Source organism: Rhipicephalus microplus, chromosome 6, assembly GCF_043290135.1.
Source record: "Rhipicephalus microplus isolate Deutch F79 chromosome 6, USDA_Rmic, whole genome shotgun sequence".
NCBI classification, from domain to species: Eukaryota; Metazoa; Arthropoda; class Arachnida; order Ixodida; family Ixodidae; genus Rhipicephalus; species Rhipicephalus microplus.
The window spans coordinates 108,291,995-108,317,778 of NC_134705.1; the positions used below are offsets into that span (position 1 = coordinate 108,291,995).

The 25,784-nt window shown below is 43.3% G+C and overlaps 1 protein-coding gene across 2 annotated transcripts in view; it reads right to left on the minus strand.

The window, feature by feature from the left end:
- Positions 1-219: 219 nt before the first annotated feature.
- LOC119168044 (uncharacterized) overlaps positions 220-25,784 on the minus strand; it is a 77,530-nt gene continuing 51,965 nt past the window's right edge. Inside the window, exons 4-7 of one of the 2 annotated variants that reach the window (XM_075866406.1) lie at positions 22,292-22,339; positions 16,322-16,369; positions 5,091-5,268; positions 220-408 (exon numbers count right to left, since the gene is read on the minus strand). In XM_075866406.1, the coding sequence (XP_075722521.1) occupies positions 245-408; positions 5,091-5,268; positions 16,322-16,369; positions 22,292-22,339 (438 nt within the window). In that variant the 3' untranslated portion in view covers positions 220-244. Of the gene's footprint in view, positions 409-4,382; positions 4,482-5,090; positions 5,269-16,321; positions 16,370-22,291; positions 22,340-25,784 lie in introns of those variants that run through there. The other variant, XM_075866407.1, reaches the window with a different exon arrangement.

Here is a 25,784-nt window from a genome sequence, read left to right on the forward strand (position 1 = left end):
GTTATCATTCAGCGGATGGGGCGTGGAAGCATGCATGGCAGCCTCATCTGGAAGGACTGCGATCTGCTTGGGAGCTTCGAGCGCACAAAACTGCCTAACGGCTGGCTGCAAGGTTAGTTTTTCTTTAATACATACGATTACGTGAACACCACTTACTGTGCACAAATTGAAAACCCAAGCATGGTTGCTTTCAGTGGATACCTGTAATATTCTTACACATGATTCTTATTCAACATTTATTGAACTAAATTGCAAGATAATTGAGAATGTTGAAGGCTGAAAGCCTGTAGCTTATGAATGAAACTCCAATAATTTGAGGCTCAAAAGCTTGTGCCTTGAAACGAGCACAAATACTTTGATTCCTTATTGAGCTCTCCAGCTTGTGACTCCCTCTGTGGATCAAGTGCTCTGGAAGGAAATAGCAAGTGGGTGAAAATTGCCTGGCTGTTCACAACTTGTAAGGAGAAAGACCTATTGAAGAAACTTCAGATGACATAGGGCCAGTAACTGCATCTTTTACCTAATGTAGCTTTTTCTCTCTCAGTGCTGTTGCTTATGTTTCAGCCGAACATGTTCACCACGATTGCATAGTGATATATATTTTTCTACAAATTGTACCTGACCTAAGTATGCATTGTTGATCTCTAAAGGTGACGTTCAGTGTGTTTCAAAGCCATGGCTTCTCATTTCTCTGTCTGTGGCTAGCCTATTTCAGCAGCAGAGAACGAACCTGCGAAGATTAGTTTCGAGCATAGCTACTCTACATGGCATATCTCGTACACATTGCGTTGGTTGAATATGTCCATTTCAACATTTCAATTTTAATCAGAATAAGCAAGCTATCACCCGTGGTTGTATATGTGTGTGATATTTATGCATACTGTGATACCGGTTCGCAATTACAATTAAGGTCACAAACCTAGTCAAGCTGAATACACGATTTTTGTCCATGCACCTTTCATCTGCACAGGAACTGTTGTTAATAAAAAATAAACTTCAGTTTAGAAATTTATTCTAGTAGCCAAAAGCAGGGTATCTCTTTATGACACAAATCAAATTGTCATTGTTCTGTTCCATTCTGGACAATACGGGACCCTCTCAGCAGAACTCGATTAACTGCTATAGTTCATTTTAACCATTGACAGCGACATTACACTGAAGCGTGCAGCATGACAAATAGCGGGAGAGAAGACACAAACTAATAACTCTGTTTGCATCAGCTCTAACTGTCCGTGCTCTTTGGTCTTGCTGCATGTGATGATGCGCACCAAATTAGCACGAAAGCGTGTCCCTACAAAGGCAGTCAACTTGGCTGCAAGCAGTTAGCTCACTTTATGTGTAGATTTTCTTCAAAACACCGTGAAGACTGATTTCTGGTCGAATATCCAAACACATGAAAAGTAATATACCAGGTATGATATTGGTATTTCAGCACTGGACACTTTTGCGATAAGAGAGGATGGAGGAGAAAATTATGAACCCTGATTTGTTTAATTTTTGAAGGAGCACAGTACAGCGCTTTTAGGTCAAAAGGGGAGTGAAAGAAGCAAGTGCGAAAGCCTACTTCTCAAAAGCTTAGTACCCGCCACCACGCATAATTTCAGGCCGGGCAACCTCTTGAAAAAAAAAGTGCTCAGTGATTTTGCGAATCGAACCAAGTACTTCGTAGATTGTAGTTGAGCGCTGGAACCGCTCGTCCACTGCAGCAGTGCTTGTGTTCGCCTTATTGCTGATATATCGTCATTCCTTCGAATGAAGCCAAATGCAAAAACGTCCCGTGAAACTTTGTCAAAAATAGAAAAAATAGTTAGAATGCGTTTTCCCAAGGTTACTAGAAGATAGAAACCGCCACGTGTGATTGTATAACCGTGCGCTATTTATTCTTGTACATTACTGTCATGACGTTTACTGTCATGAGGATAGCCGGCTCTAACGTACGCTACCTTCTCATAGTTTTCCAAATATAGATAAGAAAATGAAAATATATATCGGCCTGTGACAACGCTAATCAACTATTATGAGTTCACTGTCACTAGTGTCACTTTCACTAGATGAATGCTCAGTTTGCTTTCATTATCGTTATTTAGGAAAGTTTTGGCTCATTAACTCAACTCTCTTAATTAGCATTGATACTCACACCTAAGGACAGTCACACTTCATCTCGCTTTCTGAGTGGCTGTCACTCTCATATAACGCATACTCCACTTTTTTATGCTCTCCGAGCATCTGACCCTATTTTGCGGAGACTTTCCGCTTGTGAATTCGGCCCCAGGTCTTGATGAACAACGCACTCTTTCATGCCGTGTTTTGTACTACATTATACCGATTGCTTCTTATTCGGATAGCCGAGGGAACAATATTTATTAACCAAGCATTTTGCATGGCAGTCAGGTACTTGAGAAAAATGTATGAACCCTCTTCCTAAAAAGAACCATAATAACGAAATTTGAAGCGGCCGTGGTGTGCATAAAGTTGACCCAGCTGAAACAGACGTCAATGCGGGTAATAGAAGAACGGCTTAAAGCGAAACTCAATGTATCCTTTGCTCGAATGCGCGTTCCTTTAAAATGCAAAGTCTGAACATGCGAGTTGAGTTTCGTGTTAGTTTCATGACAGATTCACGAGCCGAAACAGTGTTTTCACTCGATGTGTGCTCACACTTTGCGAGCGGGTGAGACGGTGAAGCGAGCGAGATGACACATAACAAGCGGTGACAGGCTAGGGAGAGAGTGAAGTCAACGCGCGCTAACTGCGAGGTAAGGCTTGACATGCTTGGCACCATCCCAACACCTGCTGGCAGAAGAGCGTGGTGCGGAGGGAGGCACAGCATCACACAGGCTAGTTAAAGAGTTGCTTCGCATATAAAACGGCTAGAAGTCTTGCAACTGCCTTGAAGAATGCTATGCAGGCATATTGCTGGGCAAAGTCAAGTGTGTCAGTCACAGCACTTGAGCTAGCGAGAATGCTCCCATGTGAATGCCTTAGTGAGCTAGGTTACGTAAAAAAAGAGAAACCGAAGATCGAGAGGACACAATTTTTTCCAACCGCAACATTTAAAAGCAAAACAGTAACCTGCATATGTATCCGACCTTGTGAAATGATGCGATGCGTGTCTCTGAATTAGGTTGCTTCAAAGTGAATCTCCTCTCTTTGAGAAGCAAGATAGTAACACCCTCTGTCCAGGTTCGCGCCCTATATGGCCGAAGTAATTTACGTGGTCACCACCTCTGATAACGCGAGGCGTGATGGTTATCCTAGAAACACGCGTTAAGCCTAATATATAAAACGAAGTCAGATATTGTTTGTCGTAGCGCATGTCCACGTATTTTAAAAACAACACGGTGGTTGAGTCAGTGGGATCAAAAGCCTATTTCTTGGGTGCTCGAGCTTTTGGACCCTATCACTTAGCAGCGTAGTGTATAGTTCGTTCAAGCAACAGTGATACTCTTAGAACTTACGTGACGTTTTAGTAAGAATAAAAACGAATTTGAAAACCAAATGACGTTCCATTTATTAGGATGTTTAAAGCTAACAGACAACGATACCCATGAAGGTATCGGGAATGTCATTCGATGATTGAAAGATCTTGCCCAGCCCTCTACAAGCTATATATCCCGCTTGCATCGTAACTGCTACTAATAAAGACCCATGATATGCTTCGCTTTTTGTTTGTTAGTTCGAATGAATGTTTTGTCCAATAAATTAAAACGACCCTTGCAATTCTTGCAATCTTTTACGGTAGAAGCGCGTTAGTTTTTCTATTAGTTTTTTTCTGTTGTCATTCCTAGACAGTACTAGTCAATTAAATTTTTACAAGTTTAGACGTCTTGCAGCATCTGGTGTGAGCAAATTACTTTTTTGTCCGTGTCGATCTCCATGGTACCTGTACAACTTGTGAGAGATCCGAATATTTTGTTGAAATGAAACAAAATGTATTTTTCTGCACACTTGAAAAGGAAGATGTGTTTTCCATTATTGCTATGTGCTTCAGCCTAATCACTTGTATGTGCAGCAAATGAACCTAACAATTTTGTTTGAGTCCTTTTGTTGGTAACTGTCCTCTTTATGAACTCGCGCTAAGAGGTAGATCTGTACTCCTTCAAGAAACATTTAATATCCGAAAAGATTTAGAGTTTAGTTCGTACCCGGAAAGTATGCACAGTTTCAAGAATTATGAAGATAAAACTTTTGAAGAGCAGTTTATGCAAATCATTTGTTAGTATTAGACACAAGTATTTAAAAGAAGTGACTTCAATAACAGAATGCATATGTAAGTTTAAATAAATAGGAAACTCTTATTGTCTACAAGATATTCGCTTCGGAACAATTTGAGCTTGGTTAATATGACAGGGAAGGCAAGAGGGAGCTCGAAGTCTCAGATATAATGGACTAGAAATCAAAACCAATTTATTTTCACAAGACTACGCAGTAATGACTCTTCCTGAACACCGATTATGTGCAATAGCCATCTTCACATGTTCCTGAAAAAGCGAAAAGGGAAGATTTTTTGTGAGCGTCCAAACGTGAACCAAACTGTTGTACCATTAGGTATACTGCCTTTGTAATTCAAATAACGACATTGAAAATGAATTTTGTTTCATATTTTAGGACTCTACATTATGGTTATTGTGAAATGAATTACCATTTGGTGCACCAATTGAGCTCTCTAGATCAGTAGCTCACTGTTGACAGTGAGTTAACTGCAGCATTCACAATAAAGAAACAATAAAGTAGATGCAAAGTCACTACCTTACTGATTATTGTTCAGCTAACAATTCACTATATTCACAATTAGAGTACCGATCTTATTATGAGAAAGTTTCAAATAGAGATACGTAACTCTTTTTTCCTAAGCCACAGACAATCTTGAATTACACGGCACTTTGGTGAAACTTTCATAACGTAACCCTGTACTTTCTTCAAACGGGTGTTCTTGTGTAACAAATATAGTTGTAAGTACTTGTAAGTTGGGGTGTTAATATTACTAAAGAAATGCACTAATATAATTTTAATGCAAATCATTCGATAAAAATATAGAAACAAGCTATGAATGGTTGGTGACTTGAAAGCTAATACAAAAAGTATCTTACCTTGGTTTACACCACAGGGACACATGCCGAAGTACACATTACTTAGAGACCTTGGTGAACAAGGATCACCAAGCTTGCCAAGTGGTTTACACCGTCTACGGGAGCGAGAAGTTTGCTGGCAGCATGTACCTTCTTCGCAGATTGTTTTCCTGTTGCACAGCTGGTTCCGGCGTCGGAGCTACAGTTGCGGTGGTAAAAAAAGAAAGCTGTAGTGTAGAACGACACAAGAACAATAGAAGTATGGTATTCCTTCTTGACAAATTCACTTATGAGACTCATTCACAGAGGCGCAATAAATATGTGCCTGAAAAAAGCACTGGTCCGTGATTCAGTACTTTTGGGGCTTTTGAAGTAGTTAGACTGCACTTAAATAAAACTAAGTCAATAAAACCGTCTTCGTAGTAAAACAGTTGTCAAGCACCCGCCGCGCCAGTGGAGGACATGAAAATTAACACAGCGCCGACCAAGGCGAAATACATTTTAAAAAACGTGGCTGATTCCCCTATATAGGAACTGCCATAACACCAAAGTGAAACGTGTTTTTACAGAGTTAGTTAGGCCTTTAATGTGCATACTTTCAGCAACAGCAACAAACTACATAATTCAGTTAAGAATGGCAAGCACTCAAAACATGCCTTGCGCACAACAATCAGAAAGCACGCACGAAATTACCACAGACAGGATGAGTTCTGAATAACATTTGTGACAGCTCAACGCTTAAAGCGCACTGTTCAAAGAGAAAGAAAGGCGCACAAAACGAGCACACAGGTATACAGAAGGCAAACGCGAACAATTGTCAAACTTCTCCCTGCGTCGTCTGTCAGCAGCGCATACCTAAGCATGAGGGTCTACCTCCTCTTCCCAGAAAACTACACAAAGCACAGGCAATAACGACGAAACTTTTACAAATGAATGAATACCCAAATCTGACCTTCTTCAATAAGCTTTACTCTGATAATTACACTACGACCTCGTGCTAACTCGGAGCACACAGTCTAAAAAAAGAGTATTCGGGGAGTAGTTCTGCTACACAACAATAACCATTGTCTGATTTGCTCGCATTTACCTTCTTGAAAACCCCGCGCTGGTGACTTTCTTGTCGGAAATGTTATGTCACACCGACAACGCGCGCGCCGTTCACAACCACGAACTACCAGAACCGTGGTAACAACACGAAGAAAGTACTCGGAGTAGAAGATGACAATTGTTGTACAGCAGAAACACTCCTGAAATACTCGATAACTTAAGAATGTATACTCTGGTTATGCGCCTCGTCACTAGGGAGCGATAAAGCCTACGAGGTCTTGTGGGGCTCTACTATCAGACTCCCCAAAAAGGGGTATCAGCTTCTGGCCGTCAGAGAAACCACGATGCGCGGTCAGGCTTAGCCTGCCCATTCTAACGTGGGACAAGTCCATTGCGCGCTAGTCGCGTCTCTCAGGACTGCAAATAGCGTTCTTTCATCCATCCATTTCATGTGGGAGCCTAAACTTCTTTTTAAATATATTTTCACCTTTGACGGTGCTGTTTCGAATTCACCTAAAACCACCTTGTTGAAATGAGTCCGTAACGTCATCCTTTGACAATACGTGTGCTGTCATATAGTAGCTTCGCTGTGAGGCAGTGCTTTGGTAGCGCAGAGATTGTTCGAAAATCGTTGGGTTCATGTTGGGCGTAACTTATTTCTCACACCATAACTGACGAATGGGTGCAGCATAACATCTGTAGCTGGCTCGGGCACCTCGAACCACGCGATTGTCTGCAGTTCACACCACCAACACTACAAAATAAAAATTGGTCTACCTGAGCAGGCATTGCAGAACGAGAACGAAAAACAAAACATGAAAGTGACAGGCTCATCGTTAGGACAAAGGGCTGAATCCTACAGCAGAAGAAAGATAGAAAGACAATAATACGTCTAGCATTGCGCAAGGTAATAGTTTAAAGAAAGCGAAGACTGCAACCGTCTAATGTAGCCAAAAAATACGTACAAGAAGCTGAAGAAGCGTGAATAATACACACACATTTTGCATTTTTGAAGTTTTAATGACTATAAAAATTGGTATTTTCAGCATGAAAATGAACAATAGTTGGATGACTTGTGTACTATATCAAGATAACAAATACATATGAAGACAATCTTCCATCTGTTTTAACCTCAATAAAGAATGCATCTTGCTCTATCAGGATATCTTGGTTATGCTCCACATAAGAGCAGTTGCATGATGATAACGCATTCAGCAATTGACTAGGAACTGAACATTGTTTATCGTATTTTGCATAAGTTCAGGAAGGAAGTTGCGAAACACTACGCTTCGTCATATTGCACACCATTATACATGGTGTCCAGCTATGTTCAGTCGGATTTTATGAAGGATACCGATGCACTTGATAACGACGCGGCCGAATAATGTTACTGGCTATAGTCAGCAAAATTTCAAAACAGCTCGTTATTGCAGCTCCATCGTGAACTTCAGCAAAAAGACTTCAAAAGCAGCCAGGCTGAGCAATAAATAAACGTTCTGGAGTTGTACAATGCTTTAGAAAACATAGATTGAACGTTTACAGTTCGCTAACCTACTTTAACTAAGAACGCCAGTAATAATTTAATAAACTTATTTGGTTTGTTCAAACAAGTCCAAATAAACACATTTATCAAACTCCTCGAAACTACGTGCGTGCAAAATATGCCAAAAAAGCTTGTTTCATAGCTTACGGAACCTAGTGACATCTAGTATATATTGGCGGCTTGGAATAACTGCATCCCAAAGTAGATCACTCAAAGGTCGACGAACTCACTGATGAGTGGCTCTCGTGGACTCTCTTGGACTTACTCAGACTCAGATTGCGGCGTGAGTCTGAGTGAGTGCGCCTGAGTAATACTTCAGTGAGTGTGAGTCGAACTCAGTCCTGCTGAGTTGTATTATTGGCAGCCTCAGTTCGAGTGAGCCCACTTGCGCAAAATTTTGATAAATGTGAGTTTAAACAAGTTTGGTTGGCAAACATTTTTGTGCACCCGAGTTCTATTGCGTTCGCTTCCTCGAAATTTTAATTTTTCTGTGTCCTAGAGTGTCCTTAAAAAATAAAACATATTTAACGAGTGAGTCTGCGTGGACTTACTTTATTTGCGGACCTATAAATTCACTACAAATCTTCACCAAAAGTGCTTTGGCTGCAGCGGTGTTATCGGCCTGCATTTTCACGAATATAAGCGTTAGAAAATTGAAGGCGACAAAGCCAACGTCGAAGAATCTGCGCTTACGCAAGACTGGCATTTCTGATACATGAATCATTTGATAATAAATCCCCTAACACAGGTGAAAAGGAAGCAAATGCGTTCAGCGCTCCGGTATATTTGTAATGAAATGTTTCTCCACTATCTTCGCTAACGAAAAATACAATTACTATTCACTTAATTTGCAAAGCCACTATGAAGCATTCCGCGCCCGCAACAAGAACCCATAAGACCAGTTTCAAATTATTGTTGCGGCAAAGAGGAGGAAATAACTCCCTCGAACGAGAACTAGGCGACGTGTCTTGTTAGCGCTTAGACATCAAATACACTGGCTGTATTACACCCGCTCTGAGCTCATGTGTCTAGTGCCTTCGTGTTACGTTTGGGGGAAGTGCGGGTTATTAGTTCGGAACTTCGCAACCGACGTCACCTGCCTGCTGCTTAGGTGGCGTATTGAACATCGACGTCCGGGCAGCGACGATGGCAAACCAAGCGTCAACGGCCATGCCAGCGGTATTTCTCACCCATCCGCGAGACCCTGAGCCATTTTGTGGCACGAACAAAACGGATGTCAAGAAGCGGCTTGAGCTATACAGGGTGGTGAGTGACAGCTACAGATGAGACCCGACCTTCACGATAGCAAACCTGCTCTTTTATCTCTAAGGTACTACGTATGGGACGCATAAAGCTGACCTCACAAGTTGGAGTGTGTGTAAACACAAAATGCGAAATTTGTTTGGCAGACTGGTCGATCGTCAGCTGACAGCAAAGAGAAAGAATGCGGGCTGTACTCAGACTTCGACAGAGTCCTATGTCGTCTATATGCAAGACGTGCTATCTCTCTGCCATGAAGCTAATGACATCGTGACCGAGGCAGACAAGATCGGCCACATCTTAGAAAGTACTGCTGACAATGCCTGTAATAGATATATTTGCAGAGACTGTGCAATGGTGTATAAAATCAAGGAGTGCTGGCACCTCGGGCATGCTAAGGACCATCGCGTTGCCCAAGCGTACGACAGATGGCTGAATACCACCCCGACATCGTCATACGAAGGCCCACCACGGCTCGTATATAGCCAGCAGCACCTGAAGATATCACGCGACTGATTCGCTGTAAGCTCGAGGCCATGTCTCCAGTTGCACCTGTTCGTTCTTACTTCTGAGACAACATGCCCTCCATTCCCCTTATTCAAGAAGTCGTTCGGGAAGAAATCACAAGCTTTGGCTTGGAATAATTCTGCACTGTGTGGCACGTGAACCAGATTAATTAGGATGTGAACCAGTTTCTGCCGGCCACTCACCGAGAAGCCGCAATTTTTGTCGCCCCACCACAACCAAGCCGAGTGGGGCCCCACGGATGATAGACCCATCTGCTTCAATTGTTTCGGTATTGGACACCTTCCGTCACTGCCAAAGCCGCATTTTGCCACCTTCTCATTGGTCACCTCACCAGCACCACATGCCGAACAGTCATACTTTCTCGGCTTATATGCCGACTCAAATCATTCATGACGACAGTTTGGTGCGAAGGTGTAGCCGCTCCTGTCTCCACGAGGCCGTCGGACACGCTCACTGCTCAGGCACCACTCCTCGTCTCCATACTCAAGCGGCCGTCTCACTTCAGAAAACTAATAGGCGCCGCCCCGGAGGTGACGCTGCTACTATGACCCAGCCTTCACAACCTCTACCAACCCCGCCTACAAGCAGAAACTTACTGGACGTGGAAATTGACGGTGTTCATGTGACATCTCTTGCTGACAAGAGGGTTCACCTTTGCGCTGCTGCCCCCGAAGGCTCAGAAAGGTTTTCATACCCGCTGCGACGAGCACAGTACGAGTTGCCGATGGTGGCACTGCACCTGTTGTCGGAATTTGTACAGCTGATGTTGCCGCCGGTGGCCACTAAACCCTTGATGTATTTATTTTACTCGACCAGTGCCCACACAACCTCATCCTCGGCGAAGACTTTTTTTCAAAGCAGGCAATCCAAATCGACTGCTCTGAAGGTGTTGTACACGTAGATATACCCTTCCCTGCCGATGCCGTAACTTGTGTATCACCTCATTTATATTCTGCTGAGTTCGCTCACATGTCTCCACAAGTTGCTACAGCTGTTCTCCTCACACGTTATTCCCCGATACCAGATGGCGACTATTTTTTTTTCGGCACTCACTAACGTTGTTCTAACGCACAACATTGCCCTTAAAAGCGCCGTAGTTCTCATAGGAGGAAATCAGTCACGCCTACCAGTCGTGATTTTGGGATTTCCTCGTACGTGCTTCTCGATGGCATCGCCATGGTGCATCTCGCTCCTATTAACGAATATAAAATTTGTTCTGTGGTCCCTGAATCTTTCAGTGGTACCAGTACACATTTAAGCCTATTACTTCTTCTAGCCAACTGCAGAGAGCATTAGTACGATGATTGTCCCTGATATTCCTGCAGATCATGCAAAAGCTCTTCGTCATCTGCTCTCATCTTATTGGGATATGTTTTACCTGACTGACCGACGTCTTGGACTTACATCTGCTGTCAGTCATCGCATCAACAACAGTGACGCCAGCCAAATTTGTAGGAGACCATATTGCGTCTCCGCGGAAAGGACGGTCATTCAAAAAGAGGTATGCAAGATGATGGACAATCATGTCAATGAGCGATCTAGTTGTCCGTGGGCATTCTCGGTAGTTTCAGTAAAGTTGAAAGACAACTAGTGGCATTTCTTTGTTGACTACCATCACTTCAACTGGAATACAAAAAAAAATCGGCAGATCCTACGTTCCTGGGTATCGACGTTAAACAAAGCCGGTGGAGGGAAGGTGGCTGTGTTGCATTTTTTAATGAGTGGCACGTCATTAAAATAAAAAGGACGCTAACCATATGTACAAACATTGCACGCATAGACGTATGTTGATGAGTTGCAGATGTTTATATAATGTCCCACCGTGGTGGTCTAGTGGCTAAGGTACTAGGCTGCTGACCTGTGGGGCGCGGGGTCAAATCCCAGCAGCGGCGGCTGCATTTCCGATGGAGGCCGAAATGTTGTAGGTTTGTGCGCTTAGATTTGGGTGCACGGTAAAGAACCTCAGGTGGTCTTAATTTCTGAGACCATCTTTACGGCATCTTTCATAATAATAGGGAGGTTTCGGGACTTTAAACCCTACATATAAATAAATGAGATGTTTATATAACAAGCTGTTTGCACTTGCGCAAAGATGCCAACTTGAACATGCGTATTAGCAGCACCAGAAGCTGATATGAAGCGCTGATGCTCACAAAGAGGCTGGCCCTGGACACTGCTACATAACTTATCTTCAGCGCATGGCAACTAACCACAAGTGACCTTAACCCGACGTGACGACTGTATCAAATAAGTACATATGCAAGGTTTATATTCTTCGGTAGGCAGTGCTGCAACTAACATCAACATTTCACAAAGATTGGCGTGTATGTGAAAAATAGTTGCAAAACCTGGTGCAGCTCTGTGATTAAAATGCTGTATTCCCATGCACAATGCTTGGGGCGATGCCAGCTGGGACCCTGACAATTATTGTTTGCATTCGTTGGGTCGACGCTACCGATGGCGGGTATTTCCAAACGATCATGCGTTAAGATTTCCCATGTGTGTTCTCGTCGTTTATTCGGTAGATACGAAGTGTCCATCACCTGCGCCACATACCCTCGTACTAGCGGCACATGTGTAGGTGCGTGTGTGCGTGCCACTGTCTGGCGAGAAGTGTTTGACGACGCACGAGGCGGAATTCTGCAAGTATTCATTACTTGACCAGCGTGTTATATTTCTCAAACCATCTTACCCTGCCAAACTAATTTTGGTTCACACCATGTTAAGAGGGAGACCAGGAGAGCACCCATACGTAAGCGGCTAGATAAAGAGATAGGTAGATACATAGATAATTAGATATATATATATATAGACAAATAGATAGACAGATGGATAGATAGATAGATAGATAGATAGATAGATAGATAGATAGATAGATAGATAGATAGATAGATAGATAGACTCAAAGTCGCCAAAGTTCAATAGGAAATTGATTGATATGTGGGGTTTCACGCCCCAAAACCACCACATGATTATGAGAGACGCCGTAGTGGAGGGCTCAGCAAATTCTGACCACCTGGGGTTCTTTAACGTGCATCCAAATCTGAGCACACCAGCCTATAACATTCCCGCCTCCATTAGAAATTCAGCCGCCACAGCCGGGATAATTCACTAAGAAATTGTGACATCTAAAATTTTATATCGACTTCCCCACAAAGATGACACTCTTGAATGACTTCATGAATCTGAGTATTTATCTTCATTTGATCTCAGTTGAGGCTATGAGCAGATTAGCGTCGATGATATGGACCGTTCGAAAACTGATTTCGTCACACCAGATGGTTCGTACCAGTTCCAAGTCATGCCGTTCGGATTGCGCAATGCGTTATCTACATTGCGACACCTGGTGTAGCTCTGCGGTTAAAACGCTTTATTGCCATGCAGAATGCTTAGGATCGATGCTGGCTGGGATCCTGGCAATTAATGTTGGCATTCGTTGGACGTCTTTCTGTGTGGCTTGGTGAACGTGCCTCTGCTACCTCGATGATGTAATTGTGTTTTTGCCGACATTTCAAGGCCACTTGGAACGCCTAGAAACTGTCCTCTCTGTGTTTCGCTCGGCTGCCCTTCTGCTGAAATAATCTAATCGCCACTTCGGTCACCTCGAAATCACCGTGCTTGGACATCTCATAAACGCTGCAAGCATCCAACATGATAAAACTCGGGCTGTACGAGATTTTTCTATACGTAGATATATGAAATATAACGCCGCAGAACCAACAACTAATTACGAGAGACGCCGTAGTGGAAAGCTCAGAAAATTTCGACCAGCTTGGGCTCTTCAACGCACACCCAAATCTGAACACACGGGCATACAACATGTCCGCTTCCATCGGAAATGCAGCCGCCATAGCTGGGACTCAATCCCACGACCTGCGGGTCGCGGGGTCGAGTCCCAGCTATGGCGGCTAAGCCGAGTACCTTAGCCGAGTACCTTAGCCGAGTACCTTAGCCGAGTATTTTAGTACTAAGCCGAGTACCTTAGCCACTAGACCATCGCGGTGGGACTTGCTACACCTACGTCTACGAAATATGTGCTTATGCTCCTGTTTTCGTGGCTTTGTAAAACATTTGCCGGCATCGCTCGTTCTCTGATGACCTTCTGAAAAAATTACCTCTTTTTTTAGGCACCGCAACAAGAGCATGCCTTTTCTACCTTTATTCTGCAGCTTACAAGTTCACCTATTCTCTCGTACATTGACTGTTCTGTGCCCATTGAAGCACGCCCTGACGTGAGTGGTCTAGCATCGGTGCTGTTCTCGCTCAGGATCCGCAGTGCCACGACCGTGTCATCGCTTACGTGAGCCGCCTTCTCTGCATGTCCGAACACGATTACTCGATAACTGAGCAAAAATGCCTTGCCCTCGTTTGCACTGTTCCTAAATTTTGACCGTACTTGTTTGGGCGTTCTTTACGTTTCCTAGCTGACCACCGCGCACTCTGTCGGCTATCCTTTTTGAATGACCCAACTGGACCCCTTGTGTGTTGGGTACTGCGTCTACAAGACTATCACTTCTCGATAGTACATAAATCTGGACGCATGCACAGCGATGCCGACGGCCGTGCTCGAAATTTAGTTTGCTACCAAAAAAAGGCTAACTCTCACTACTTGTGTGTGCTACTCTTCCCACTGCTCCCCCTACTGCCTACTATCACAACTCAATACTACACGCACTAATGCTCCCGCCATTATCTCCAACTCAGTTACCTAGTTCACGCGACGAATTTGCCACTTCACCCCACTTAAGAAACGCCACTGCACGCCACCATTTTCGGTGTCTCAAACGTGTCCGCCAAGCACTACACAATCCTGTGGATCAACTGGCCGACACAAATGTTGACATGGCAATCTGTGCTTTGTCCTTTTCGGGCTTTATAGACATAACGACCAGCGACGAGAAGACCCTGCTCTTCGAAACGTTATAGACCACCTAAGCTACGCGCCAAGTGATCCTTCACTTTCAATTTTCCCGATGCATGATGGCAATTTATGCCGCCGCAACATTCACTCTTATATTCCTCAGCTGTTAGTAGTTGTTTCCAAGCAACAGCGACTGGCCGTGCTGCAGAAAATTCACGAGGCTCACACTGCTGGCCATATGGGCATCACTCGAACTTGCCAACGCGTACGGCGCCACTTCTTTTCGACCGGTCTCTATCAATCTGTGCGTCACTATGTCACTTCTTGTGGAATGTGTCAGCAAATTAAGATGCCTGCCTTACCTACTGCTGGTTTGCTTCAGCCAATGGAAGTTCCTACAGGGTCATTCTTTCACGTGGGCCGTGACCTACTTAGCCCATTCTATTTCTACCAGAGGGGAAAAGTGGATCACCGTCGCAACATATTATATAACGAGATATGCCATTGCGCGGGTGATACCGTCCAGTGGCGCCACAGATGTCGGCGACTTCCTACTGCAAGATGTCAACCTGCACCATAGCGCCCCTCGACAGCGGCTAACGGATTGTGCCCATTACTTTTTGTCAAAAAATGTCGATGACCTGCTCCACTCCTACTCTACGAAACACAAAATCGCTGCCGCGTACCACCCTCAAATGAACGGGTTCACCGAGCGTCCGAACCGCACTCCTTCTGACTTGCTTGCCATGTGCGCTTATGACTGTCATGGTGAATGGAACGCTACTTTAGCGACCAATATATTTGCTCACAATTTGTCTCGTTATGACGCCACCAAGTTTTCGCCATCTTAGGTAGGTTTTGTATGGCCGTGACCCTCTTTTTCCCTTTGATACGTTACTACGCTCTGGCATACAGTACAATGATTCATTACGCCCGCAGTGCAATCACCTTGGGTGCCCGAGCCAGAATGGTCGCTCGTCGTCTTTTGGCAGTATCCCAAGCGTCTCCTGCTTCCTTGTACTAGTTCGCTTGTCCTGCTTTGGACACCATCACGTCACGTCGGCTTGGCGGAGAAACTATTTTCTCCTTACTCTGGGCCGTACAAGATCTTGCGCCAGTTCTCTGACGTGATGTAGGACATTATACTAGCTGACGTGTCTTTGTTGCCTCGCGTCAGCAGATACGTTTTTCACGTAGCCAGAATCAAGTCCTATATGATATTCACAAAAACTGATGCTCTATGATTTGCACCAAGACGGAGCTGAACCCGCTGGGAGGGTGCACTGTTGCGGCAAAGATCACGAGAAAGCTCACTCGGACTAGAAGCAAACGACGTTTCTTGTCGCCGCTTGTGCAGCAGCTATATTTGCTTTTAATACACGAGCTCTGAGCTCGCCTCTCTACTTTCTTCGTGTGACAATATGGTTACCAAAATTACTGGTATAAGGAAGGGCAAGTGCCAAAATTATTTTGCGCGCTTCATGCACAGCCTATCGTGCTCTTCTACTAAGGCAGTGCAGTAAGTTTGTCCCTTCATCATAACTTACATAAACGTTTTTATAAAGCTCACCAGTCAACAACTCGTTCCGTTGACGTGGACTACCAGTTGCGTTTTCATAAGAATATTTCGAGTAAATCAACGCTGTTGAATAGCTGTGTGAAAACTAGTGTCACGCAAGCCAGAATATTGGGGCTGCGTACAGGAAAATAACCACTCTATGGATCACTCCTTTGCTTGTGCTGGTTTGAAGAAATAAAGCTTATGTATTTCTCACGCTAGATGATGCTGTCTCTGTTATGTCATATGTAGCTGTTTTTGTTCGTGTTTATTTTTGTGCTTTTTAGAGTACGTATGCGCAATTAGCCACATCTAACAACTCAAAACATTGTTAACTGCACTAGATCTACCAGCAGCGTCTGTGAGTCTCATTCGCGTTTCATGAAAAATCAATAAATAGGTCCAATATTTCAAATTTAATGGTATTGCCCTTTTTGGTAGGTTAAAGAACTTACCCGTTCTGCAGGAATTAAGCCTCGGTAATATACAGAGGCAAACCAAGCCTGAAATGGAATATTTTGACAATGATGATTTAGAGATGCACACAAGCACACGCTCTCAAAAGTTGAAAATACCATATCAGAAATGTTTATAAACAAGTTGTTTTAATTGTGTATTTACCAATGTTGTCCTACAGTCATACTACATGCAAGGGTTACACCTAGGTGATATTTGCACAGCGCCTCATCATTCAAGAGAAGCACCCGAAATACTTTTGCCGACAAGGCTTGAGACAGATGTTTGTCGAAGTTGTTGAGCGCATAAAACATTCGCGGTAAACTTAACACTCCAATGGATTGTGCTTTTTCATCTGTTCGCATTTCGCTTGTTTTCTGGGTCGTGCGGTAAGACTTGACACACTTTGGTCAAGCCTATTTTGCAATAACGTGAAAATAAGAAGCTTCACGCCGCTAGCACGAAGATAATCGTAGCCCACAATAAAATATTTCCACTAAAACTGCATGAATCCTGCTAAGTGGTCGACAGCCGCATGAAAAGTTGGGGTAAATGAAACCTCTTAAAGTACAAGCTTGACAAGCGCCAAACAAAAGACAACCAGAGTCATGCCATGAATCATCTCCTACCTTCGCACAAAAGGGCGGGAGGAGCAGACTCATCCTTTATTGAAGAAATCGCCAAACAACACGTCCCCATAAAAACTGCACAACCCACTGACTACCGACAAAAAGCATGCCAAACAATACCCGAACTCGACGAACCCTGCACGGAGTCTGAAGTTAGAGAAGCATTACACAACCTGAACATATGATCGGCCCCCGGTCCTTACAAGGTAACCAAATACCTATTGCGGAATTCAGACGACCAAGCCATCACACTACTCACAAAAGACATTAATCACATGCGGGAAACCGGCCAGGTACCTGAACAATGGCGCACGGCCATGGTGATTCTCCTCTGAAAGCCCAGTAAGCCACGAAACATCGGCAATCTATGCCCTATCTCCCTAACCTTATGTTTAAAAAAAGCAGATGAACATGCCATCTTAAATTGTGTATCGCGTTACAGAGAAGATAGCGAACTCTTTCCATTCAAAATGGTCGGGTTCCGTCCGCACTTATCAACACAAGACACCACGCTATTACTAAACAAATAAATCTTCGACGCAAAAACAGAGAGATGTCCGTGGCATCGTCACTCTAGACCTCACTAAAGCATTCAACAGTGTCTCCCACTGCTTTATATTGGAATACATTGCCAGCCTCGGTCTCGGTAAAATATTACAGGCATACATTCGTTTTTTCCTACAAGACCGATAAGGCCGAGGTTCAAATATCGCAACTTACATCCGACACCCGTGCAATAGGTTTCAACGGGACACCACAAGGAGCAGTCATTTCTCCACTCGTTTTTAACATAGTTATGAAGGGACTGTCTGACAAACTCCGCGACATCACAACATAAACCGTGCTTCATACGCAGATGACATCATCATCTGGTGCCCGGGAGGCTCCTTGGCGGAGTCAGAGCCAGTATTTCAAACCACTCTCGATGCCAAAAACCACTCTCGAAACCTCAAATACAGTGGACTGCGACTGTCGCCCACAAAATCAGAGTTGCGACTATGCCGGTCAACTCGCCAAGGCGTTCGTAATTGAACGCCCTTATATCATCTACCTATAGCACAACACGCGAAAGATGGGCAACAAATACCCCGTGTGGACTCCATACGCAATCTCGGCCTCCGAATCAAGGCCTCTGGCTGCCATGCACGAAGAATAACACACATCATAGCAAAAATGGAAAACATGCTGCAACTGATTCAGCGATTCTTTGGTCACAGACGAGAGCTTGGAGAGGGCAACCTTTTGCGCATATACCACGCGTTCCTGATAAGCCACATCAATTACGCCACCGCTGGCCACAACTGGACAATGGTGGAAAAGATAAAAATAAACACGCTCATGCACAAGAGCATTAAACAAGTCTTTGGTTTACCTCAAAACACGAGTGCTTCCCGTGTAGACCAACTAAGCATGCACAACAACATCGATGAAGTGACGAAGGTCCAGACCATGGCTCAAGTGATCCGCTCCTCTCCCTCCAATGCAGGCCGCCGACTACTAAGCGAGGCTGGCATGTCCCCACATCCCTACCTTGAACGTGCAGCAACCCTCCCTTGAGCTGTCTGCGCTACCTACATGGTAAACCTATTTCGGCGATATGTTTGCCCACAACACAACAAAGGCAGACGCCTAGCCCGTGGTTGTGCGATCCTCCACCGTACCGCTGTGAATCGCAACTCTACTGTGTTCATCGATGTGGCGCAATACAATAACTCCTTCACCTTCACACTAACGGTAGTAGATGGCGACGGAGCCCTACGATCAGCCTCCTCAGTTAGGCTAGCAAAGCGGCATAGCCGAGCAGGTTGCTATCGCTTTAGTGATAGCAACCTGCTCGCCTATGCCGCTTTGCTAGCCTAACTGAGGAGGCTGATCGCCCACACACCCATGTCTTCACAGACTCTCGCGCCGTCATTCGGACTTCCGAAACCGGCAACATCGCTCGACAAGCAGCTCAAATTCTACAAACACGCAAATGCATTGGCTTTCACTACCCTTTTTACTTTACTAGCCACATGGGCTAAAAGGTCCACCCACATCAACCCAATCTCAACTAAATGGCTCATAATCTAGCGCGAGAACTGACCCGCCGCCATTATCAATCAGCCACCGCAGAGCTGGGCCCCGACGTACAGTTTAATGATCCTTTACTCACCCTTCACGAAACTACAGAAAATACCGAAACTACAAAAGCCAATACCCTTCACCATATGCAAAGCTCGAACGCACGCAGGAGGTAGCTTTTCGCATGCTACAAATGAGATCGTACCCATCACGGGGCCGACTCAGGCGTTACAACTCAGACAAAGATTCGCAATATCCAGACTGCTCAGATGTGTATTGTGCACTCGAACTCATGCTCTGGTAATGTCCTGTGTTACCTCGAGCACTTCTCACAAGTGAGTCCGAATGAGAGGAGGTACTCAGGAGCCCCAGTCTTGGAAACCAACAGAAGGCAGTCCAGAGTGCCCAAGAACTGGCGGAACGCCACCACGTTCCCGCCACTACTCGGGCGTCACCTTGAGTAGAGGCTGCTAAAATGTCTTTTGCGAACATCCTGGTGGCTAAAATTTTCAGCACCATTTAATGAATTTATAGGCTGACTGAATGACGGACTGACTGACTAAAACTGCAAGTTTGAGTGACGTGAGCTGAATTTTAAATAATTTAAGGCATGATCTGAAATGTGTAAGTTTCGAAGAACACTAATAACGTTTTAGAAGTGCTGATTTGAACTTAGGAGAAAAGAATAGAAACATCACACATGTTGAGTATTGCAAAATTCTACCAACTTAAAAAATAGATCAATCGTTTGAAGGGATTAGTGCAGCTCAGAAAGCGGATTGCGATGTGTATTAACTGATAGAGTCCTTCAGAGCAACGTACGTGTACTTGATATGTTCCAGAATACCAAGAAGAGGCAAAGCGATGTGGTCGTGCCTAGCGCGAGCTGGTGCATTATACTAACAGTACGCCACTCGTTTCCTAGTCACAGCCTGTACAGCAAAACGAGTGTGGCTGTGGGTGGCTTCTTTCAGCAAGAGTGGCTATTTTGCTACTCCAATGACTTCAAGTTAGTTTATGTATACTTGTAAACCTCATTTTGTGCACTCATTAGCCACCTTTGTTATATACAGAAAAATAGAAGCTTTCCAGGGGGCTGCTTGTTGTTTGCAAGTTTATTGTATTCTGCCAGCTAACGCACGGTATTCTTCCAGATGGCTAATTCACTTCACTGAACCGGAATGAACGTGCAGTGTGCCCGCAAAGACAGCTTGACGAAGTTTCAGGAGTGATGAAAGACACGTGGCCAGTGTGTAATCCGTGTTTTTTACATTTATGTGGACGTAACTTTCTAAAGTTGTTATCACAGTGCGATGTCTTTTTCGACCTTTACAATGAAAAGAAAGAACCACTACACAAGTAAGAGGCACTGCTTTCATTTCATTTCATTTCATTTTATTTTTATTCGGACATTTTCGCAGAAATGCCCACGAAGGGGGCAAAAGGAGAGTGTGTCTCCTGACTTGGCCCCTCTTCGTGAGGCACCTCGGGCAGGTAGAGCAGGACAGTACAAAACACCATAACATATTTTGAAATACAATACAAGTTGAAAAACAGTGAATACTATAAATATTACATACATTACATATTTCCTTTACATACACTGTAGACTTGTGTTCCTGGTTATTAAACCAGGAAACTTAGTTCCAAGCCTTTGAGGTAACACAGCTTCAGAGTATATAATACTGGTGACCCTGACTTCGATGTTTGAAAAAAACCTATTCGGACAATAACTGCGTCTGTTCCATACACATTTGCATGAGCACTCAACCTATAGTACGTAATGCTTTAGAGATGTTTACAGCTGGTGCACAACATGACAGATAGAAGAGAATGTAAAAAACACAATAGTATGCGCTTTATCTGAAACAATCGCAGAGTTTCCATTCATCTCAGAAACGGTATTGTCCAGAATTAGTAACTGCTTGGAAATATTTAGGCAGTCACAGAATATGCAAGCCAACCTGAGCAGTAGAGACTGAAAACGTTACTAAATCATTTATTTGTATACTTTGCATGCCAGCTGGTTCCCCTTTTAAGTTGATACTTTTCATGCCCTGACTAGAACGGAAAGCTGACTCTGCGCATATAAGCTTATTTTTTCACAATTATTTTTCACAATTTATTTTTCACACAATTTATTTTTCACTGCACTCGCACAACAAGCAGAGTATCCACAAAATCAAGCCTTCTCTATCCTTCCTAACATCACGTAGAAAACGTTTGCTTATTCACTTTTGCATACTAGGTGCTATCATATCATTTTTGACATAATTCGTCCCTGCGAGATATGCCGCCTCAGGGTACCATATACTGCACGTGCGGAAACGTGCTGTTTTTAGCCCCTGGGTTCTGTTTAGGTAGAAGTTTATTGGAAGTGTATCCGTCAGTTTATTGTTTGTGTATTTCTATAAACGCTTTCAATCTGATTTCGTAATGGCTTTGCTATTGAAATAGCTAAGAAAATAATATTTTCTGACCTACGCTATATTTGTGAGTTTATGATTTGTCAACCAGTGAAAGCTTTTGCCATTATGTCTATTTTTTGTTCAGTTTGACGTTATTTGTGTTTATTAGGAAAACATGTCAGAATACCACCAATATGATTTGTTTGACAATCATTTAGATCAAGAGGACAGTCCAATTCATCATCCAAATTGATAAGTGTTAGACCTAGGCTCAGTCTAATGGTCTAGCAAGTCGCTCACTATGGGTTCTGAACAAACCCTAGGTAGCCGTAAACTGCCCTTCCTCCTTAATTTTAATAGAGAAGCTGTTCTTGGTAAAGTTTTCACATCTGGAGAGAATTGTATATTGTTTTGTTATTTATCTCAAGAAAGATAAATCTCACTAGGAGTGTGTGCCACACTTCCCACTGCTCCAACTACTCACTACAACCACAACTCATCATTACACACACCACTGCTCCCGACACTTTCTCTACTTCATTCCCTCTTCATGCCACGTAATTGACACTTCATTTCACTTCAGTTACCCCACTGGACACTCCCAGCTTCAGCGTCTCATCAGTGCCCGCCAAGCGGTGCTGGCTGTGTGTCACCTGTGGTGGTAAGGTTACGCCACTCTGCTACTTAGTTAAGGTAGTAGGCATATGTTATGGGCTACGCAAAATATAAATAGAATATTGCTTATTGCCACCTTTTATCTCATCTTTTCGTTCTACGTCCTGATGCATTTGTATACTAGCAATACACGACAAACTACACTCATTCAATAAAGAAGAATAAATAGCTTTGATCAGGACAAAACACTTGCCTGAGATGGACCAGGTATGATAGTTCCGGGATTCTCAGGTGACCCAGGCTGAAAGAGGAATAGCAGGCAACTTGCGCAAAAACGACTACAACTAAATGATCTCCTTTAGCAATGTGAACATAAAGCAAGTAGGTATTGCATGTTTGGTAATAATGCACTAAAGATAAATTCGATGCGCACCTCAAGTCTGACTGCATGCCGCTAGAATGCGAGTCCTTTAATATTGAAATACCACAATAACGACACCCTTCAAGCCTAATTCATGCTTGCTCACCTTCCTTATTGAAGGTAGAGATGTGTCTGGAGCATTGTCCTTAGCTATTAGGAGCTCTTCTCCCAATGAATTGTTTTATTTTCAAAATTATGGGGTTGGCACTGCTTGTGCTAGTGAATATATTCTTCTTTATTTAAAATCGTTTGGAGATGTGACGCGTGAGAGGCTTAATTTAGCGACCACACTTACTTGTGCTTCATATCACTTAAGCGTTTACCTTATGCGAACGAGCGAACACTTGTGACAGTAACGTATGTTATTCATTGTTTATTGCATCATATGATGCGAGCATTGCGCTCAATAGCTCATGCAGAAATACAGAAATGTCCACTCCAAATAATACGTGAGCGTCAACGAGTACTTACACGAAAGCTTAGCTTTATATAAGTGTAGCAACTATGTATCTTGTAATCAAAAACTCGTAAACTTGCGGTGTGTTAAAGTTGGAGCACGCGCCCCATGTTAATTTTTTTTTCTTGCAAGCTACCCTCTTGCCTTTGCTGCTGCTTTTTACTTATTATTTATCCCAATGCAAGTTTTCTTGTATACATAGCTGATAAAAGTTTATTAGTGTGTATCACATTTTAAACATTATAGCTATATTTATCACCAGTTGAACCGGTAAGCACTTTATTAGCTGCTTTGAATTCATATTTAGTAAGCACTTCACCATGACAATATATTCTCATTGACAAAACAAAATGACTAACTTGTTACGTATGTTGCGTCGCATGACGTGCTGTCGTTAGTTTGCTGTCCTACCTTGGTATATTACATATAATAAATGAAAGAGGGAGACCTCTATAGAGAGTCTGAGAAAACTGATCATGCGTCTCTTATGTATATCCTTGCAACTAATAAAAAAGAACTTGCAAGGTACCGAGTACGTTATATGCCCCGCCGCGGTGCTCTAGTGGCTAAGGTGCTCGGCTGCTGACCCGCAGGTCACAGGACTGAATCCCGGCTGTGGCGGCTGCATCTCCGACGGAGGCAGAAATGTTGTAGGATCATGTGCTCAGGTTTAGGTGCACGCTAAAGAACCCCAGAAAGTTGAAATTTATGGAGCCCTCCACTACGACGTCTCTCATGTTCATATCGTGGTTTGGAGACGTTAAACCTCATATATCAAACAATCAATCAATCGAGTACATTTTAAATCAGCATAAATCTTTTTATGTAGGTAAGCACTGAATACGAGTTATTTGTCATTCTTAAAGAACTACGCGACCTACGACACACCTTTAAGTTGTTATATGTCCCTATGTTCATGCACGCTGGAGCTCCTTACAGTAAATAATTATGATATCGTATTTCTATTGATGTTGAAGCATTGAAGAAGCCACTAGTTATTCAATTCACAATGTGTGACAGATGTGTATTATTTTACTTTTCTACCATGAACGCCAGTGCCACGCTACTTTATGAGTTAGCTTTAACGTTCCAGCCACAAAAACGCTGCAATGCTCGGTGCGAACCGCTATTCACTGAGGAAATCGGTGGTCCATCAACATCACTCTGTTAGCATTATGCACAAGACGAGATTATGATGTTGATATGTGGGTTTGTATGGCACAAGAGGAATGCTTGGCGAAAGAGCGCCGTGAACATTGATAAACAAAAAACATTGATCCTTCATTGAAGTGATATTGTTACGAGTAGTTTCTTTTATAATATATATACAGCGCACTGACCTCAACAAGCAAGATGGCCAGAGTCCAGCATCAATCAAAAACTCACTTCGTCCTTCTCTTTTATGCAGCCGCATTTCATCATCATTATCATCATCATCATCATCATCACCATCATTACCCTGACTACGTTCACTGCAGGACAAAGGCCTCTCCCATGTTCCGCCAGTTAACTCGGTCCTGTGCTTGCTGCTTCCAATTTGTACCAGCAAACTTCCTAATCTCATCTGCCCAGCTAACCTTCTGTCTCCCACTGACCCTCTTGCCTTCTTTCGGAATCCAGTTAGTTACCCTTAATCACCAGGGATTGTCCTGTCAACACGATATATGCTCGGCCAATGTCCATTTCCTCTTCTTGATTTCAAATACTATATCCTTAACCCCCTTTTGTTTCATAATTCACTCCGCTCTCTTTGTGTGTCTTAAGGATACACCTACCATTATTCTTTCCATTGCTTGCTGCATCGTCCTCAATTTAAGCTGAACCCTCTTTGTAAGTCTCAACATTTCTGCTCCATAGCTAAGTACCGGCAGGATACAGCTGATGTGTACCTTCCTTTTGAGAGATAGTGGCACTGTACTTCTCATAATTTCAGAGTGCTTGGTAAATGTGCTTCACCCCAATCGTATTCTTCTAGTTACTTCAATCTCGTGGTTCGGCTCCACAGTTATAACCTTCTCTTAGTAGACATAGTCTTTTACAACTTCAAGTAGACTATTACCTATCTCAAAGCGCTGCTTTCTTCCGAGGTTGTTGTACATTACTTTCGTTTTCGGCAGATTAGTTTTACCACTCACCTTTCTGCTCTCCTTGTCTAACTCCGTAATCATGCGTTGCAATTCGTTTCCTGACCTACTCAGCAATGTAATGTCATCGGCGAAGCGCAGATTATTAAGGTACTCTCCAATAACTCTTATCCCTAACTGTTCCCTATCTAGGCCTCTAAAAACGTCCTGTAAGCACGCGGTGAATACCATTAGGCAGATTGTATCCCCATGCCTTACACCCTTCTTGATTGGTATTCTACGCTTCTTTATGAAGCATTATGGTAGCAGTTGATCCCCTGTAGATTTCTTCTAAGATGTTTGTATATGCTTCAACGACGCCTTGATTCAGCAATGTCTCCGTGACTTCTGATATTTCTACTGAATCAAACGCCTTCTCGTAATCTATGATAGTTATGTATAGTGGTTGGTTATATTTTGAGCATTTCTCGATTACCTGATTGATAGTATGAATGTGATCGATCGATAAGTAGCCTGTTCAAGATCCTGCTAGATAATTTGTTTGATTGAATATAATGTTTCCTTTACTGTGTTGAAATTACTTTTGCCAAAAGCTTCTATACTGCGGAGAGCAATCTGACTGGCCTATAATTGTTGAAGTCCTTGTCATCTCCTTTCTTATGTATTAAGATGGTGTTAGCATTCTTCAAAGAATCTGGTACTCTTCCCGTAAGGAGACACCTCGTAAGCAGAGTGGCTAGCTTTTCTAACACAATCTGTCCTCCATCTTTCAGCAGATCTGATG